General features: G+C 34.7%; 1 protein-coding gene across 1 annotated transcript in view; it reads right to left on the bottom strand.

Annotated features, from left to right (window-relative positions):
• Positions 1–20,778, bottom strand: part of LOC126828485 (leucine-rich repeat serine/threonine-protein kinase 2) — a 61,570-nt gene that overhangs the window by 12,566 nt on the left and 28,226 nt on the right. Inside the window, exons 26-53 of the mRNA XM_050558239.2 lie at positions 20,388–20,539; positions 19,408–19,531; positions 18,461–18,572; positions 17,899–17,970; positions 17,479–17,589; positions 16,828–16,923; positions 16,140–16,282; positions 15,687–15,807; positions 14,685–14,814; positions 14,278–14,337; positions 13,565–13,661; positions 12,960–13,014; positions 12,262–12,549; positions 10,612–10,724; positions 10,099–10,205; positions 9,428–9,528; positions 9,090–9,161; positions 8,408–8,490; positions 7,767–7,894; positions 7,067–7,170; positions 6,724–6,797; positions 6,076–6,139; positions 5,407–5,472; positions 4,911–5,081; positions 4,325–4,423; positions 3,499–3,624; positions 2,799–2,906; positions 921–1,025 (exon numbers count right to left, since the gene is read on the bottom strand). Coding sequence (XP_050414196.2) covers positions 921–1,025; positions 2,799–2,906; positions 3,499–3,624; positions 4,325–4,423; positions 4,911–5,081; positions 5,407–5,472; positions 6,076–6,139; positions 6,724–6,797; positions 7,067–7,170; positions 7,767–7,894; positions 8,408–8,490; positions 9,090–9,161; positions 9,428–9,528; positions 10,099–10,205; positions 10,612–10,724; positions 12,262–12,549; positions 12,960–13,014; positions 13,565–13,661; positions 14,278–14,337; positions 14,685–14,814; positions 15,687–15,807; positions 16,140–16,282; positions 16,828–16,923; positions 17,479–17,589; positions 17,899–17,970; positions 18,461–18,572; positions 19,408–19,531; positions 20,388–20,539 — 3,082 coding nt within the window. The remainder of the gene's footprint in view (positions 1–920; positions 1,026–2,798; positions 2,907–3,498; positions 3,625–4,324; positions 4,424–4,910; positions 5,082–5,406; positions 5,473–6,075; positions 6,140–6,723; positions 6,798–7,066; positions 7,171–7,766; positions 7,895–8,407; positions 8,491–9,089; positions 9,162–9,427; positions 9,529–10,098; positions 10,206–10,611; positions 10,725–12,261; positions 12,550–12,959; positions 13,015–13,564; positions 13,662–14,277; positions 14,338–14,684; positions 14,815–15,686; positions 15,808–16,139; positions 16,283–16,827; positions 16,924–17,478; positions 17,590–17,898; positions 17,971–18,460; positions 18,573–19,407; positions 19,532–20,387; positions 20,540–20,778) is intronic.

Raw genomic sequence — 20,778 nt, 5'->3', positions numbered from 1 at the left:
CAAAATAACTTTACTCTTTATTACATTACTTTATAAAATAACTTTACTCTTTATAACATTACTTTATAAAATACTGTCTGTACAAAATAACTTTACTCTTTATTACATTACTTTATAAAATAACTTTACTCTTTATAACATTACTTTATAAAATACTGTCTGTACAAAATAACTTTACTCTTTATTACATTACTTTATAAAATAACTTTACTCTTTATAACATTACTTTATAAAATACTGTCTGTACAAAATAACTTTACTCTTTATTACATTACTTTATAAAATAACTTTACTCTTTATAACATTACTTTATAAAATACTGTCTGTACAAAATAACTTTACTCTTTATTACATTACTTTATAAAATAACTTTACTCTTTATAACATTACTTTATAAAATAACTTTACTCTTTATAAAATACTGTCTGTACAAAATAACTTTACTCTTTATAATTTTACTTTATAAAATACTGTCTGTATGAAATAATTTTACTCTCTATAATATTTACGTTATAAAATAACTTTACTCTTTATAACATTACTTTATAAAATACTGTCTGTACAAAATAACTTTACTCTTTATAACATTACTTTATAAAATACTGTCTGTACAAAATAACTTTACTCTTTATAACATTACTTTATAAAATACTGTCTGTATAAAATAACTTTACTCTTTTTAATATTACTTTATAAAATACTGTCTGTATAAAATAACTTTACTCTTTTTAATATTACTTTATAAAATAACTTTACTGTTTATAATATTATTTTATAAAATACTGTCTGAATGAAATAACTTTACTGTTTATAATATTATTTTATAAAATACTGTCTGTATAAATTAATATTACTTTATAAAATACTGTCTGTATAAAATAATACTATTTTTATAAAATAGTGTATGAGTAGAATAATACCTGTGGTCTATAATCTGGTACTTGTTGTAAACACTGATTAATTACTTCCTGCATGTCAGGCCACGGTTTAATTCCACGTTTAGTAATCGGTGGAATCGGCAGATTCTGAATTCAGAGAAAACATACTTTATATCTTGAAATCTTACAAAGTAGATACCAGCTCAAATCCGACTATTGCGAGCGACAAAGGTGCTTTTATCTCAAAGTTTTCGATCAGAATGAAAACTGACGTTATAAAATTGATTGTGTGTGTGTGCAAGGTCAATTTTGTCAATTAATTGATATCAATAATAGAATAGATGTGTGAAATATTAAATCATTTTTAATTTTCTTTCCTTTTATAATACAGAGACTAAAATATGATCTCTTCTAAGTTCGAACGGAATATAAATAACGCTTTATAACTTGCTAGAGAAAACAAGTCAACAATGACGTTGACTTCCCCAACTCCGTCCCAAAATAAATATATGACACCTATTAACTACTTAGCATCAAACAACAGAATTACTTATCGCTTTGCATAAGCTGAGCAGATAATGCTCATTACCATATTTAGTCAAGGTATCGATGTAATGAAACATCACTCTTAAAGAACAAAGTTATCGTGCTCCAAGACATGGGCCAAAGACAATGAAACCACTTATCTTTGCTTAACCCTTTCACTGCGTATACCCGGTAGTACCGGGTATTATAAAATGTCGGTAAAATGCCCGTACCCGGTATTACCGTGTACTCAGTAAAGCCCTCGCTAAAATTAGTACCGTAACTGCAAGTGCCATCTATTGTATTTTCTATACACTAGAACATATTTCCACGTGTTTCAAAGCAGCAAACCGTAAAATGGCGGAGTGCATTGTGACAACGTAGAGGATGCACTCTCGATGAAGTCGTGAATGACGTCTTGCTGACCAACATGTGGACAATTTCGAGGCGGGTGATACACATAATTCGTTTCCAGTTACTTGATAATGATAGTAGTCAGGACAGTGATTGGTATTATGAAGTGTGTGATTTGTTGCGCGACGTTCCGCCCATGGCTAGCTATGTCTCCCGTGCATGATGAACAAGCCCAATGTGAACACGATAGCCCTGTGTCTGCAGTAGATTCTGACAATAATTCTAATGTTGATAATAATGCTGGCCTGCTGGATCGTAAAATACGTAGGTAATTCCTGATTCCCGAACGTGTAGATCTATTGACTGACTATATTGATAATGATATGGGACTTGGGGATGAAAGTGAAAGTGAAAGTAAAAACAAGGTATTGCAATCCGCACGTGGTCATGGCAGCGGGAGACGTGATGCGCGTGTTCGCGGCGGCATTGCTCATGGCTGCTATTGATATTTTTGTTCATTTTATATATCTTTATCAAAATCCAGTAAAAAAACCAATATCTTTTAAGTATTTCATGGAGAAAAATTCGTTTTCGTGTTAGCTTTAGTGTGAAATGAGAATCCAAAATGGCCGCCATGACGTCACGTGACTACATTATTATGCAAATTTCCAAAATTCTATTTTTTCCTCTTAGCCCAACCTCATGCCCATCCCAACAGACAAAAAGATTTTTCATAAAAGCTTCCATAAGTACTGCTTGGCATTCAGTTCCAACCTCCCTTTTTTCCTCAAAAAAGGGTCTAGCACAGGCAGTGGATTTACGTCTAGCATTGAAAGGGTTAACCTAAGCAGAGAATGTTCATAATCAAACTGTCAAGACATTCACTTAATGAATATATACACCCAGTTTGAACATTCTACCCCAATTAGAAAAAGAATGATTGTGTTACAAAAAGTGTGACAGACAGACAGACGAACCCATAATAAAAGCCCCTTGCTGTCTCTAAAAGGTGGAGGACAGAAATACAATGATTTAACTAACTTCAGCAAAAGCTTTGTCCTTCTCACTCTGGAACTCGAGTTCATCATATGGATGTTGACCTCCTGTTACCATGACATATAGAGTTATACCAAACGAAAATACATCAGCCTGTTAAAATAAATATACTAATATTATTTTAATATATTTGATGATATTTAGTTGAAATAATATTGAAAGTAGATACATGTCATTCATCTTCGAGTGCAAATTAAAATAAAAACTGTTTTTAAATACAAGATGGATAAATATCTGTATCAGTCTTACAGTACCAAATATCCCCAATTACACCCACAGTTCACACAAAGATTTGAGAGAGAGAGAGAGAGAGAGAGAGAGAGAGAGAGAGAGATGGGTCTTAAGGTCCACTCAACACAAACTAGGTCATTTCGAGACTAACATACGGTTCAATTTGATTTCAATAATTCACTTGCGCATAGGGGTCTTTAGCAGTGGGAGGAAACCGGAGGACCAGGAGAAAATCCATGAGGGTGGATTGGTGACCGGCCCGTATTCCTTGTCACCTGCAACCAAAATCTCGCCACTTGACTCATTGACAGACCTTGTGATACAACGTGAGCACGCGTTAACCATTCTGCCATCCACCCCCCCCCCCCACCCTGCACATGAAAAATAAATATTTATAAAATGAATATTTTGTAGTTTTATATGAGTTGCTACTTAAATTAAGGAGATATAATACCTGAAATGAGTATGTTTCACCTCTAATTACTTCAGGTGCTCTATAAGCAGGTGTACCTTCTTGTGCTGTTAAACCATATAATGTCGAAAATCTGGATATTCCATAATCAGATATTTTAGCATTAATCTGAAATGAATTATTTATAACATTTAGATTTGATCTACTGACATCATAAACTTTATATTTAATTATCATCTCTTTTTTTTAAAAAAAAAATTACAAAAATATGGCAAAATCCGGAAGATAAGTACTATCTAACATTAAATATCTTCAACCAGTAATTAAAAGTTACTGGAAAGAACAATTTAACTATGATATTTATTTCCCAAACTTTAGTTTATAATAACTTCAACTTTGATGATGGTCTAAGACCGTGTGTTATGTAATAATGGCTACTGAGAGAGGGAGAAATTGGGTTTAACGTCCACTCGGGACTAACAAATGGTAAATTTTATTTCAATAATTCGCTTGTGTGTTGGGGCCTTTAACAGTGGGAGGAAAACGGATGACCCGGAGAAAACCCATGAGGTTAGACAGATGATCCTACTCCTTGTCACGTACAACCAGGGAATCGAAACCACGCCAGTTGACTCAATGACAGGCCATCCATCACCCCAATAAAGACTACTGCAGTAAGGGTGTGTGGATTTGACAGCAATCAGATTAAGTTGTTAGGTGTGGAAATCTTTTTGAAACTCAACTTGAGAGACTATTCCATCATGTGAGCAGATTCCTGATACAACAAATAATTGAACTACTGCCCTGTTATTGCACCTTTACAATGCTGTACATTTCACTTGTATATATTGCAAAAGGAATCACAAACCTTGGCACTTGATGAAAGACTAAATATAAGTACGTTATCTGGTTTCATGTCTCTATATACTACCATTAGTTTATGTAGATAACACATCCCTTCACATATCTATATATAAATATAAATATCTTTCATTAACATTACGTAAAATCATCAACATCACAATACAAATACTTCATTTATCAACATCAAGGTATGATTTGATATTAATTGAAGACTCTGATCATCATTTAAGGTATTGAGGGATCTCTTGTGAAATATTATATTGATGCAACGCGCACACACTAACCATTCACACTAACCATTCGGCCATCCAACCCTCTCAAAGGCCAATGCCACCTAAATGTAAGTATAGAGGTCTGGGTTGCCTGTTCAATTTTCTCTGGGTAACCCTGCTAAGGACCCCTACGTGCAAGCGAATTATTGAAATAAAACTGAACCATGTTAGTCCAAAAATGACCTGGTTTGTGTCGAGTGGATGTTAAACCTCTTTCTTTCTTTCTTTCTTTCTCTCTGTAGTAAATCAGAAAACATGCACACTGTTTTAAAATCTATTTTCAAAATATAGAAATAACCAAGAATATGAAAACCTTACCTGAGATGCTATTTTATGTTGTAAAATTCTACTTAATGGCTGTCTATTACGTAACACATTTCCAAGAGAACCAACAGGAGCAAATTCTAGTAATACTAATCTGGCTGGACGAAGACCAACAGCGGTTAATGATAAAACATTAGGATGGTTCAATCTTCGTAAAATATTCACCTGGAGTCAAGAAAGAACAATAAGCAGATGTCATAAATGTGATCCATTATACAATTTTATAATTTTGTCATATACTCTATTACTAAACCAACTTATTCACAAAGAAATAGTGGTCTGAAACTGTCTTGAATTCTTTGTGTCAAAATGAGTTACCCCCCTTAATTAATAAAAGGCTTTGATCCTATAGGGAATTCTGGGATGGAGTGAAATGAATAATGGCTGTTTGATCCTTAACCCTTCTGCTTATCTTGTTATCTATATACCCCAATACCATAATATATCACACCAAGAAGTGAAGAATGAAGCAATAAAGAAAGTTGTTTACCTCTTGTCTCAACATTTTATGTGGATGGTCATCACCAACAGCACTAAATACTTTAGCTGCTACAATCTGTAATTAATACAATTTATGCTTTACAACCACTGGTTTTTATACACAGAAATATTCACATAAACACTCTGATATCCCATAATTATGTTTTAAATTAAGAGAATCCCATACCACACTCTAACTCTGCTATACAGCATTGCATTAAATTTGAATCAAATATTTCAAACAGGTAGCTCAATAACATATTAAAATGAAGTTACTAATTTTAAATAGTTTACTGTTTTTTAAGTATGGATGTCTGATTCACAACAATTGTATTAAAAAGACACTGTTTCGGCTTTTAGTTTTATGAGAGAAAGAGAGAGAAATGGGGTTTTATGTCCACTCAACACAAACTTGGTCATTTCAGGACTAACATATGGTTTAATTTTATTTCAATAATTCATTTGCGCATAGGAGTCTTTGGCAGTGGGAGGAAACCGAAGGACCCGGAGAAAACCCACGAGGGTCGACAGACGACCCTACTCCTTGTCACGTACAACCGGGGAATCGAAACGTCAGTTGATTCAATGACAGACCTTAAGATACAACATGCACATGCTAACCATTGGGTCATCCAACACCCCCTTTTACCAAATGAAGTTCTAGCCTATTATACAATACCTGTTTTTTATAAACAGCTTTAAAGACACAACCAAATCCACCATCTCCTAGTAAATTCTCTGGGCTAAAATATATAAACAAACTAGGATTGGTTGAAAGTTGATCAATATGTCCCAAAAGGTATAAAATTCTCAACTCTGTCTCCCACGTCATAATTCAACAAAAAAAACCTATAATCTCATTTCTTATTCTGATTCGAAATGGTATTCATTATGTCGGGATGTGAACGATCTGTACTTTCTGTTTAAAGGGTGATATCTACCTAGATACGCTAATATCCCTTTTTCAAATAGAACCAAAAGGGTGTGATTTTCACTTAACGTCATCGGTATTGATCAGGCAATTTTGTTCAGTGGGGCATTTGCAAACAAACAGTGAATTAGTCTAATAGTAATATAAATTCTGTTAATTACAGTTTATTTCAATAAACAGTAGGATGAAACCGAAGGACCCGGAGAAAAGCCACAAGGTTAGACAATAGACAGGCAGCCCTGCCTACTCCTTGTCAGGTACAAGCTAGGAATCAAAACCATGGCACTTGATTCAATGATAGAACTTCTGATCTAAAGCACACACATTAGATCAATCAACCCACCCCACCATCACAAACATACACATTTTCCTAAAACCCTAAATCTGTGTACAGACCTGTCCTTGAATTCAAATTCATTCATATCTAACTGGAAATGACTCTCTAAATCTGTTAACATGACATCTGGAGCCTGAAATATCAGTTCATTTATTCTACAAAGTTAAAATAAATCTTAAATGGATCTCAAAACTGTTCAGATCCTTGGATGTTAATTTAAAAAACATATTGGTTCGTTTATAAGTATATAATTCAATATAGAAGAACAAATTGAATCAACAAATCAGGTTTTTGTTACATATAAATACAAAATGTATACCTACTACTAACATTTTCCGTAACTTTTTAACAATATACAATAATATTTTATTCCACAAAAGTTGGGTAATCAAAATTCCTTACCAGATGGCCAAGTTCAATGTTTCCTTTGTGTTTTGGACAGTAAATTTCATCACTAGTTTCTGACTGAATAATTATCTCAGATACGAGAAATCTCTTTGGTTTTTCTAGAAAAATAAACATAGACTTTGTTAAAATTTGGAAGTATATTTTAATAATAACTCAAAAGTAAATTCTCATAGGTTGTTCATCTAATATTTATAAACGATTAAAATAGTAAGGCTATACACTCTCAATGCTTCATTATATTGATCTGATCTGAGGCTTTAAGTTCAGAGAAAATCTTGACCATTTTCAATCATAACATAGTTTGTGATAAAGGTTTTATGATATAAAACCAGTGATTGCTAGACTGGAGACGGTCCTGCACATTTGAGCACATATGACGTCATATGTGGATTGTGGGTTAGGGTTAGGGTAAGGGTTAGGAGTCCTACAGATTTTGTCAAAATCTTCAGATGTAAACAGGACTGGAGCTAACCCTAGCCCTAACCCTGGAACAAGCATAACCCTTATCATAACCCTAACACACAATCCACAAATGTGCAGGACCTTCTCCGATCTATCGTTCTCCTATAAAACCACAATCAAACAAAACTGTGTGTGATGAATCAAACGTCTCTGGGAGAAAATGTGTATGAAGTCGGACACAGTAGATACAGAGATGAAACAAACATGTCTAGAAGAAAATTTGTATATTTACCTGTGCACCGATAGCACTGAGCAAATTTCTGTAATAATTCCCGTCCTAATACAGGATCAATACCTGTTAAACCAGGATACCATTCATCAACTAACGCATCAACATGATCCACAAGATAACCCAGTAATCTGTAATATGATCAACTATATAACTAGAAAACTGCAATATAATAAGATCAGCTAGACAACTGTACTATAATAAGGTTAGCTAGACAACTGTACAATATAATAAGATCAGCTAGACAACTGTACAATATAATAAGGTCAGCTAGACAACTGTAATATAATAAGATCAGCCAGACAACTGTAATATAATAAGATCAGCTAGACAACGGCGATAAAACTAGATCAGCTAGACAACTGTAATATAAGATCAGCTGGACAAATGTGATATAATAAGATAAGCTAGGCAACAGTAATATAAGATCAGCTAGACAACTGTAAAATAATAAGATCAGATAAACTAAAATATAATAAGATCAGTTAGACAACTGTAATATAAGATCAGCTAGACAACCACAATATAACTAGATCAGCTAGACAACTGTAATGTAAGATCAGCTAGACAACTGTAAAATAATTACATCAGCTAGACAACTTTAATAACACAGAATCAACAAAATAACTATAAGTTTAAGTTACCTGTAACCAAAGGTAGTTGAAGGTACAGTTATATGTAACTCTTCATCATTATCTTTAGCAGAATCAACCAGAAAATAAGCATACTGAAAATGAACAAATATGGTAAAAGATATATAAAGGTCCTTATACATAAGGTAAAAAACAGTTCTGTACAAATAACTTTTCAAGAAAATGGAAATGAAATGGGGTTTAACATCCTACTGTTCTGCTCCGATTGAGCTAATGAAGATGTGCATACGCCATACAGTGTGCCATAAGGGAAATTTTGCTTGGAGAGCGCCGCTATGGCCTACTCTTACATTGAATTCCAACTGTCAATGGATCTTTTATGTGCATGCCAATGTGTACACAGGACCTCAGTTTTTTGTCCCATCCGAATGACTAGACAGCTGTCTTTGTCAGGCCTTATGTCCTGCAACACCGACAGGGGGGAACCCCGCCGGAATATCGTGATGAACTTTCTCGGGCAACACCAGGAGCGAAGCCCGTGAACTCCAGGGTATCGAGCCAGTGTCTTACCCACTTAGCCACCATGGCTCCACTAGCAGCCAACATCGACTGGGTTGAATGAAAACACCTGATACCACTCCTCATATACTCACATTGTTAAAAGATGCTAACTATGATTTTATATCTTACAATAATTGTAAATAATAATTTTAAATATTCGAGAAGCTGTTACCTTAGGCCATGCTACAAAAATTCCTTCTCTCCAATATTGCACAACAGGTTCGACACTTAACTGTAGTAATATCTGCAAAAATAAGTACGGTACCCAGATATAAATATGTGAAATCCAGGTTTGAAAAATCCTGAATGTGCTTCTTAGCCCACACCGGAATTCAAACCAGAGACATTCATGTCGAGAGACCAGTGCCCTACAGCTGTTGATCAATCAAGTCCTTAATAGGGAGAGGGGTCTAATATAGGCTATACCTGTTCCCCAATCCCTATTCAGATACAAATCTGAATAAAATATTGTTTAAGAAAAAGAAGTTATGCAGGATATAAACAACATACCTCTGCAACAGAACTATGTGAAAAGACAACAAGTCGTGTTATTAATCTGGACCAGAAACCAATAGGTGCAGATGGCATTACGTAAATACGACTTATTTTATCTGAAAAATAAAGAGTTATATTCACTGTGTATCTGAACTGTTACACATAATATACATTCATGTTTTGGGATTCGTGTTTGATGCTACTGTTGACAGTAACATTGAGATATCAAACATGCAAAGAAATGGGGTTTACCTACCACTCAAAACAAACAAAGTCATTTTGGACTAACACATTCAACTACTTTATTTCAATAATTCACAGGGTTCTTTAGAATTGGGAGGAGACCGGAGGACTTGGAAAAAATCCACGAGGTTGGAGTGAGAGAGAGAAATGGGTTTGAACGTCCACTCGACACAAACTAGGTCATTTGGGGACTAACACATGGTTCAATTCCAATAATTCACTTGCGCGTAGGGGTCTTTAGAAGTGGGAGGAAACTGGAGGCCCCGGAGAAAACCCACGAGGTTGGACAGGCCACGAGGTTTGACAGGTGACCCTACTCCTAATTCAATTACAAACCTTGGGATCTAAAGTAAAGTGCACAATCTGAACCACTCAATAACCCAACCCCTGAGATATTAAACAGGAGATCAATATTATCGATAAGGACATTTTGTAAATCTTACCATCTTTTGGTAAAGCATGTACATTTATCTTTAGAACTGGTCTTTCTGCAGGAAGTCGACATGGTATCATCAGTTCATCATTGTTACGAGGTAGTGCTATCTCAAACCTAATAAAACAATAAGACTTAGTCATCATCCTTCTATAAACTTTTATACCAGCAACTGAGTCATATTTGTTTCCACAAAAGCACAAAAATTAGTGTATTTGAGAAATCTCCAATTAGCAAAAGGCATAAGATTGATAAATGTACAAAGTTTCATAAACATTTCTTGAAAGGTTTATGAGATATGCTCCAGAAAGCTAACAGAATGGAATTTATTATGGATGGGACTGATCAAAGAATTCCTGACTGCAGTATCCAGTATTCTTTTAATTGCGCCATTATTATTATCATTAAAACGATATTTATACAGTTCTCATCTTACACCGCAGAGATTGCTTGCACCATTAGGTTAACAATTTCTTATAAGGACTGTTTTGTTTTTTTATTTATTAAACAAATGTAAACTAACTTTTCTAAGAGACGTAGATACTGGGGTATAAGTTGATGTGGAAATTTAAAATGTGTTTCATCACCAACAGTTTTACCAGTAAACAACCACTTGGCAGAATCTTTCTTCATTATCTGTATAAAATATAATATGTCCAAAAATCATGTCTAATCCCTTTACAACAAGTTCATAGTGTTCTAGAACAGTTATTTGGTAAAACGTTGAGTTTAAATTGTCTTATAACAGTCGTTGTTGTTTGTATTTTAGAGGAGAGCCGAAAAAACCTCCCCTTGAAAAAATCACTCCCCTAATAAAAGCTCTCTCAGTTTCGATGAGAAGAGTGATTTAGAGATTAAGGTTAATGATCTGAAATTAAGGAGAGTGATTAGTTGTGTGTATGGGAAATGGTTCTGAAGATCAACAACTGCATATAAGGGGGTTATTACTGGTTTCATAAATGATAACAAACCCCCGATCACTTTGTAAAGGAGAGCAATTTTCAATTTTAAGGGGAGGGAGAAAAATCTCCCCTCAGTTAACATTAAGGTGCGACCGCTTGCCTTAAAAAACAAGCCAACAGTGAGGCTGATGTCCCCCGCCGAAATAGGAAAATAATTAGAGGACACATATAAAAATCAAATTGCGTATTGCTCTGCTTACCCTGAGCAGAAAATGCTCATTATCAAACTTAGTCAAGGTATTACTGTAATGAAACTATACACCAAGTTTCATCAATCTCACTTAATTAGAACTAAAGTTATCGTGTCCCAAAGCATCAACCAATCAAATTGCTTATCTCTGCTTACCCTAAGCGGAAAATGCTCATCTTCGAACTCCATCAAGGCATTGACCTAATCAACACATACACCAAGTTTGAACATTCTAGCTCAATTAGGAAGAGAGTTATCGTGCCCCAAAGTATCAACCAATCAAATTGCTTATCTCTGCTTACCCTAAGCGGAAAATGCTCATCTTCGAACTCCATCAAGGCATTGACCTCATAAACACATACACCAAGTTTGAACATTCTAGCCCAATTAGGAAGAGAGTTATCGTGTCCCAAAGCATCAACCAATCAAATTGCTTATCTCTGCTTACCCTAAGCGGAAAATGCTCATCTTCGAACTCCATCAAGGCATTGACCTAATAAACACATACACCAAGTTTGAACATTCTAGCTCAATTAGGAAGAGAGTTATTGTGTCCCAAAAAGTGTGACGGACAGACAGACGGACAGACAGATGGACAGACAGACGGACAGACAGACAGACAGACAGACAGACAGACAGACAGACAGACAGACAGACAGACAGACAGACGGACGAACCCATTTTAATAGTCCCCTGCTTTCTTCGAAAGGCGGGGGACAACAATAACTGTTATAACCTGTGAATGTTCCATTTTCCCTAATGTGTCTTGGAGGATCATTCCAGATGCATCATTAACTTGTAGTGAATGTTTCCCGTGTACAGAAAAACAAACATATTTTACCTATGTGACCATTCAAAAGTTGTACTAATATCTATTGACGATGAAAGTGAAGAATTGTTTAAAATATCTGTTAAATTATTTCGCACATTAATTATATCAGTGTGTGAAATTCTTAATTAATCATTTGTTCCTATCTATTTTGTTGGTTTATATCACGAAAGCAAAACAAAATTGACTTACCCCTTGTGGACTTATAAATGGATTAATTTGTGGAACTGTGACAACCTGAGCCATCATTCTACACAACCATCCTGGATTGATGAAATAAAAATCTCGTAGCTGTAAGGCTGATTCATTATAATGTAGTAAAACACCAGTTTCATGTAAAAACCAAACAGCTTGATCAAGTTCTTCTTCATCAAGATCAAGTCCAGCATTTTGTACTATTTTCAATAGTTGATTTCTACGTAGTACTGGCAGATTGGACTCAGGATTTTTAGCTTCTTCTGATAGAAGCTCAGAAAGTTTCTAAAATAAAAGTAATGATAATTTGAAAGTAAAGTGAGATGGAATGGGGTTTAATGTTTCATCAAAACAATGCTCCACTCGACTACCACAGCCCCAACCACAACGGCCCCCGACCAATCGACTACCATGGCCCTGATCACTCGACTACCACAGCCCTGATCACTCGACTATGACAGCCCTGACTACTCGACTACCACAACACTGATCACTCGACTACCACAGCCAATAAGTTGCAAGGATATAGAGTGTACTAAAATCAAACACAATATTTACTTGACTATTTACTCACAAACCACTATCATGATGAACTGATTCATTATCAGCAACAATGAAATATGCCTATACTCTAAATATATATTATGGGCTGTATTTGCAAAAATAATTAATAAAATAATAAAACATGCACAAACCACATAACTAGCTGGAACTTTCTGACCCATAACTGGTTTTCCTTTGACTTTAAAACTGTAAAATAAATAACATAATGAAATTTGTATTGTAATGAACAGAACACATTCCCGAGGCCCGGATTTCTAAATTTTTACAATTGCTCAACACATAAAAAAATTTGATTAATTAATCCATGTGCATCATGTATTTATTCTGATGTATACACAAGATATAGTTCTTATAGTTCTTTCAAATTAACCAAACTACAAGACACATATCTTTGCCATGTGTTACACTTGATATTGTAACACAGGTATCATTTAATTTGTGTATTTAGCACTAATTTCTTTTACATTCATTCAATATAAAGCTTTAAACTGGACACAAGTACTGATTTTAAATGATTTTTACGAATTCTTAAACAAAGATTTGAAATTAAATAAATTAGTGCTAAATACACAAGATTAAATGATACCAGGGTTACAGTGTGACAAATGCAAAAATTATTTACGCACCTAAGACATTCTAGTTGTGAATCTCCAATGTCCTCACTAGCAACCCCTAAATGTTTAGAACACTTCAAAACTGAAATGTTTGAATATAAAATAATAATTCCTAGACTTACTTATCAATAGTATCTTTAACTCTCCGTCGTAGTTCTTCCATTTCTGGTGTTTCTTTCGAACAGTCAACCATAGCACGTAATAATATCACAGGGTAGCCTGATGTAAACATTAATCATTATATTAGTAACGCAGTGAAACATAGCATTATATTAATAACTCAGTCAACCATAGCATTATATTATTAATGACTACAGTCAACAATAGCATTGTATTAATAACTACATTCAACCATAGCATTATATCAATAACTACAGTCAACCATAGGACGTAATAATATCACAAGGTAATATGACATAAATATTAATCATTATATTAATAACTACAGGCAACTAGGACAATTTGTATATAGTAATCGAATAGTGTGGGTTTTAAATATTTCACCGAGGCAATACTTTGGTTATTTTGAGACAAGCCTAGGGTAATTTTTATTTCTATAGTTACGGGTGCAATGCGAGGTATGATTATTTTGTCAACAGCAGTGTTTTTACCTATTCTTCTTTGATTTCCAACGTACTGGGAAGGACCTGTTTCCGTACCTTCCAAACAATTAAACACACTCAGCCGTGCAGGACCCACACTGTACAAGCAAAGGATAGACTTCAAAAATCTCAAATGTTCTTCCCATTGTGTCCAGTACCAAATTAAAATTTAGAAGTGAAAACAATTTTAAAATGAGTCTACCGGTAAACAAAAATTAAAACTATTTTATTACCTGGTTTATTGCTTAAAACATGCAACTTCTGTTCAATTTCTTGTACTTTTTCATATTCATCTAGAAAACAATGATAATATATACCAATAAACAATAGATTAATAGTTGGTAGTAAATGCAGGCCGCATGTACTCATTTCTCTAGGTTATTGCACGCAAGTAACTATTCTATTAAAAACACTCATTGTTGAGTAGTTTTATTAATCAGAAATCGCTCAGAAAACATCTCCGACGATCTAGACCCCCAAGAGTATTTTGACCTAAGGACCTAGGATGGTAGCCCCCTGCTATTGAAACAAAATTATTTTAAAATCCTGAATCTGCAAAATTTACCTCCTGGGTAAACAAGATTTAAACCTGTTAAAACACATGTAATGAGAGGATTATACTAAATAATACTATATTTACCAGGATTAAGTCGATCATAGTGTGTTCCTACAACAATGACAGGACAAGCTGGTGCTCGGGCTAATATATTAGATAACCATGGTTGTAGACGATCTATTTCACTTACACCTCGACTTACATCATACACAATCTTAAAATAACAAAAATACAATAGAGAGGGAGAGAGAGAGAGAGAGAGAGAGAGTGAGAGACAGACAGACAGGTTTAACATACTCGACACAAACTAAGTCAATTCGGGACTAACATATGGTTCAATTTTATTTCAACAAATCGCTTGTGCGTAGGGGGCTTTAGCAGTGGGATGAAACCCGAAAGACCCGGAGAAAACCCACGAGGTTGGACAGACGACCCTACTCCTTGTCACGTACAACCGGGGAATCGAAACCCCCGCCAGTTGACTCAATGACAAGACCTTATGATACAGCCCGCACGTGCTAATCATTTGGCCATCCACACACACCCCCCCCCCCAACCCAACCCACCCCCAATAGTGTGATGGCAACAGAATATTCTACATTGCGCCACCCTTCCCCACCCGTCCAGATCACATTTACATAAACAGTCAGGTGACTTGGAGAAAATCAAGATTAAACAGACCCAGGTTTCACATCCGGTCCATTGTTGACGTTGTTTAACTCAAATTACTGTAGTAAGATACTTTTTTTAAAAGAACATGACAAAATTTTGCCATTATCCCAACTTTTTAATATATCTTTAAGTGTTGTACAATATTTTGGCATTATCTTAATCTCTTAATATATATTTAAGGATTGTACATGATGAAAAATCTATAAATAAAAGTGTATTTATATGGTTGAAGGTTAAATTGTTTGAAAATCTAATTTTATGGCAAGCAACTGAGTGATAGGTAAGCTCTTCAGGCCATGGAAAAGAGAGTCCTGCAACAATTATATAGACTGGATTTACATCTTCTTTCAAAATAAAAAAAATATTAAAAATTTTAGCAGTAGTTTAAATATCTTTTAATTAAATTATACTTACTAAATACACAGCTCTATTTGATAAAAAACACTGATGTGTGCTGTAAAAGTCTTCCTGACCAGCAAAATCCCATGTTCTGATGGTGTATGCACAATTCTTCCCAAATTTATGTCTTTCATATCTAAAGGAAAAACAGGCCTGGTTTAAGACAGGGTAGTTTATTTATATATAACTACAATATCATGATTCATAAATAAAAATATACAGACCTTGAGTGTGATTTGAACGATATATTAATCCTTTGGTTGGTTCGTTTTTAATCAGATTAAATGAAAGCCCTCAAATTATCTAACATTAATATATATTATAATTTTATGTTCTTAATTAAACATTACATAATCAATATGGGTACATTTAATTGATTGTAAAGCCGTGATAAATTTAATATTTTCCGAAAAACACACATCTCGCACAGTAACTTAAATAAATTTTCGTTCAGTCTTGTTTACTTACTTCCAATCATTAACAATCACTCCAACTGTTGGTCGATCCTCTGCCGATTTTTTATATTTCTTACATAAAGCTCTTAATAGAGTTGTCTTCCCTCTACCACCATAACCAACAACCATAAGTTTCATACAAAAATAACGTTGAGCCTGCAGAATAATTTATATCTATCATCTTACACAAGGCAAAATGATGGAAGCATAGAAGTATGACAGTATCAATACTATAGGCTACATATTCACATAACTCTTTGAAATGTCAATGGACCTTTACTCAGGCCAAATGACATCTGCCTGCAACACTCTGCACTTTAAACTAGGGCTTTCATCACAAAATTACTTGTCTGCGATATCCCCCAAGGTGGAAGCGAACGTTATGCCTTAAGCAAGGAACCAACGATCTCAAAATTTTGTCTGTCAGTCTATGTTTGACAAATTTTGTTGAGATCAGATTAGCAAGACATTTTCTCAAATATATTACAATTTTTAGTAATATCACATATTTAGTATCCCAAAATATTTTTATATATTTTTACTTTTCTAATTTTGTGGCATGTAAATTGACTGACAGGTAAGTTCTCCAATTGGCCAATTTCACTGTCAGTCAGACAAGACTGGCATATATGAGTGAAACAAGAGCCCTCATTAAAGCCTTATCCTGATGTAAAAATGTTTACAGTTCCAAAATTATTAACCTTTTTAAGTCTATTATGTAGATATATGATGAGATCTCGAACTCTCCCCTTTAATAAGCTATCAGCTAGATCGATATTACAGCCATCAGTTGGCATCTGTGAAAAAAAAAATGTACGACATTCAACAGGCTTAAAGATTTATTTACTTCTCAGTTGTTTAAATGACATCTCTCAGTATGATTTAAACATTAACAACAAAACAACAAGTTATAGATAGAGAGAGAGAGAAAAATGGGGTTTAACATTTAATTGACACAAATTGGGTCATTTCGGGACTAACATATGGTTTAATTTTATTTTACTATTTCTCTTGGACATAGGGGTCTTTAGCAGTGGGAGAAAACTGGAGGACCCAGAGAAAACCCACGAGGTTGGACAGGCGACCGTATTCTTTGTCATGTACAAGCAGGGAATCACAACCACGCCACTTGACATAATGACAGACCTTTGGCCATCCAACCACCAAGGTATAGATACAGTTACTTCTCTGTTATTTGATATCGACATTAAGGATAATTGTACATGTTTACTGTCAAAATATCATAAACAAGTTTATCTTTTAACAAAATTTAAACATATATTTATATACATTAAATATATCAAATCATAAATATACTACCAGAACTACCATTTCGTCAGTAAGCAACCTACCTCCCATAATCTAGAGCATCTTCCTAATTCATCTGGTAATGTTGTTAATGTTTTATTATGACTAAAATCAAACGACTGAAGAGATATCAACTGACCAATCTCTCGGGGTAGCTGTAAATTTATAAATGAAAAAAAAAAAATTAGGTACAATTAGATTTATCCGTTTAACAATTGAACTGCCTGAATCTAATGCTCCTTAGAACTATATACTAATTCTGTGATTAGTTCTGGCAATTTGAGACAGTCTATGGAGCGTTAGTTGTGGTCAGCTTTGAAAAGGAGGTACAAAACCCAATCAAAAATACATCACTTTTCTCTAAGTTATCAAGGAAGCAGTGTAGTCAGAAGAAGCAAAAAATTTTAGAAAACATTCTTTTTGATTTTCTGGTACAAAAGAAATAAGAGATAAATTCTACTCACTTCTGATAATCTGTTGTGTGAAATATGAAGTTTTTCTAATTTACTCCAAGCTTTAGCACCTTCAAGATTCAACTTTAATTTGAAAAAAGAAACAATAGAATCTTAAGACGGTGACATCAGATAAAACATTACCAGCAGAGAGAGGGTGGGGGAGGGCGAATTGGGGAAAAGAGATAAAATGGGATTTAACGTCTTACTTTTCTACACCAACAGGGCTACTGATGACAGTGTGCTATGAGGAGGGAAGGGGAGAGGGCAGCAGGTGGGCCTGGTAAAAGCAAAGGGGAACTATTTGGTACAGATTATCAATATTGTAAATAGAATTGTAACATGGACGGGAAAACTTTCTTTGTTCTTTTCGTTGAATAAGCAGACTGTTTTCTCTCTAGTAGATGGGTAGCGCTTAACCGTGCAATAACTGGACATGTTCAATGATATTGCACACTTTTGCTGGTTATTTTCTTCAGCCTTTCTTTCCCAAGCCTAACCTCAGCCTCATGCTTTATCCTACACTTATCAAAGTAAGATGTGACTTATATTTGTTTAAGTTTGAATAATTTACCTTGCTAATCAAATTTCTTGAAAATATAACTTCTTTCAATATTGGTGACTTCCAAACAGAGGGAGCAGGAAAACCAGTTAAACCATTATCACATAATTCTATTAAACGTAAGCTGTAATAAAAATAGTAGAATCAATCATTCTATATGAAATGAAATAGGGTTTAACGGCTTACTTTGCTGCACTGACTGGGCTAATGAAGACAGGCATACACAATGCAGTGTGGTAAATTTTGTCCGGAACATCAGCGCTATTGCCTACTCTTAATTCGCATTTCAACCGCCAAGAGATCTTTTACATGCATATCAATATGTACACAGGACCTCGGTTTTCCATCCAATCCAATCAACTATTCGTTGTCCCTTGCCAGATCCTTCATCCTGTATGACAGACAAGATGAAACTTTCTCAGCCAACACTGGGATTAAACACAGGACATCCAGGTTAGCAGGCCAACCCCTACTCACTGAGTCACTGTAGCTCCCTACAGATCTTTGGTATTTACCCTTTACATTACTGGTCACCAGCTGACTCCATGAGATGATTTCTATATATGTTAATCTGATAATCTATGTCTAGAATGGGGCACCTAGAATGGAGCACCTAGAATTTAACTTTTCAACTTGATATCTAATCATATGTTTAAATATTTTGAGGAACAACAGTGGTTTGCTCCCGATGTTGGCTGAAAACATTCCTGGGAATATCCAGCATGGTTTTCCCATTCTCAGTGATGCAAGATGGATGGTCTAGCTAGGGGATCAAACATTAAGATCCTGTGTACGGATGGAATTTTATGAAGAGTATTCTACTTTCCGAGTAAAATTTCTTTTATACCACACTTTTCTCTCCAGAGAAATAAACTACTTCTAGTTTCAAAATAATTCATCATGAACAAAAGATACTTCTCTTAAAAATGAAAATTAATGTGAACAAATATTCAACAAACCTAGGTAATTCTAAAACAAATTTTGGAACATAGAACGGCTCCTTCCCATAAAGATTATTTTTGTTGAGACGAAGTTGATAAAGTCTGGCTAAAGATTTGGATATGTCTTCACTTGGTAAAGTTTCTGAAAATGAGAGAACAATGAATATGTGAAAAGTATCGATATTCTTATTATGGAAGACAGCAACAGAAATGTGATCTTATGTCCACTTGACAAAAATTAGGTCATTTCAGGACAAACATATCGCTGAAATTTATTTCAATAATTCGCGTTCGCATAGGTGTCTTTAGCTGTGGAAGGAAATGGGAGGACACGGAGAAAACCCATGAGGTTGAAGAGGAAACCCTACGCCTTGTCACATACAAACAAGGAATTGAAATCATGCCACATGATTCAGTGATAGATGTTATGATCTAACGCACACCATTCAACTACCCAATAACAATATTCACACATCAGTTTAACTATCATCAGTTTCCATATGTCTGTGATAACACTGAGCAGACAATATGAGTCAAATATAATTTGGGGAGTTCTGGTAACTGAATTTATTACCTAAGTAATGAGGGACATAGGCAGCCTAGGGGCTTAGGTATTTCCTAGGGTGAGCTGTCCACAAAGTAACAGAAACAATGAGAGAGAGACAGAGACAGAGAGGGGGGGGGGGGGTAATTCCCACAGGTCATTTCAGAATCCAATTAGTATGACAGCTTTATTTCAATAATTTGCTTGTGCACAAGACCCTTTATAGGTGGAAGGAAATCACTAAAACTGGTGAAAAAACAAGGTGACACTTCTTGTCAAATATAACCCTAAGATTGAAGCCATGTCTTGCATTTGACAACTCAGCTCTTCAAACCCATACAAGGTACGAATGACCATTATTGGGCCACATTAAATTGTAGTCAAAACTCTGGTTATCTACAAAAAATATTCAAATTGCCGAGGACACATTTAATATAAATTAATAATTATCTACCTAATCCATTGTTTGCTATGGCGAAAGTTTCCAGTTTAATGCAATTCGTGAAAAATTTATCTCCAATGACTTTCAAGGAATTGTGGGATAGATCTAGATTGCGTAACTCTGGCAGGTGTAGCGGTGAATCTAGTACACCATCTAGATTATTTCTGAAAAAGTAATATTAATTAATAATAATAATTATCTAATTCATTTGATAGTATACCTGAAATCCAACTAAAATTAAAGTTGCTAGTAAATGAAATGAATTGAAATGGAATGGGGGTTTAACGTCCTACTGTTCTGCTCCGACTGGGCCAATGTAGATGGCCATACGCCATACAGTGTGCTATGTGGGAAATTTTGCCCAGGCAGCTGCACTATGGCCTACTCTTATATCGAATTCCAA

This window comes from Patella vulgata, chromosome 7 (assembly GCF_932274485.2).
Source record: "Patella vulgata chromosome 7, xgPatVulg1.2, whole genome shotgun sequence".
Lineage (NCBI taxonomy): Eukaryota > Metazoa > Mollusca > Gastropoda > Patellidae > Patella > Patella vulgata.
Note: the sequence above shows the minus strand (reverse complement) of the source record. Positions and strands in the feature narration are given on the sequence as shown.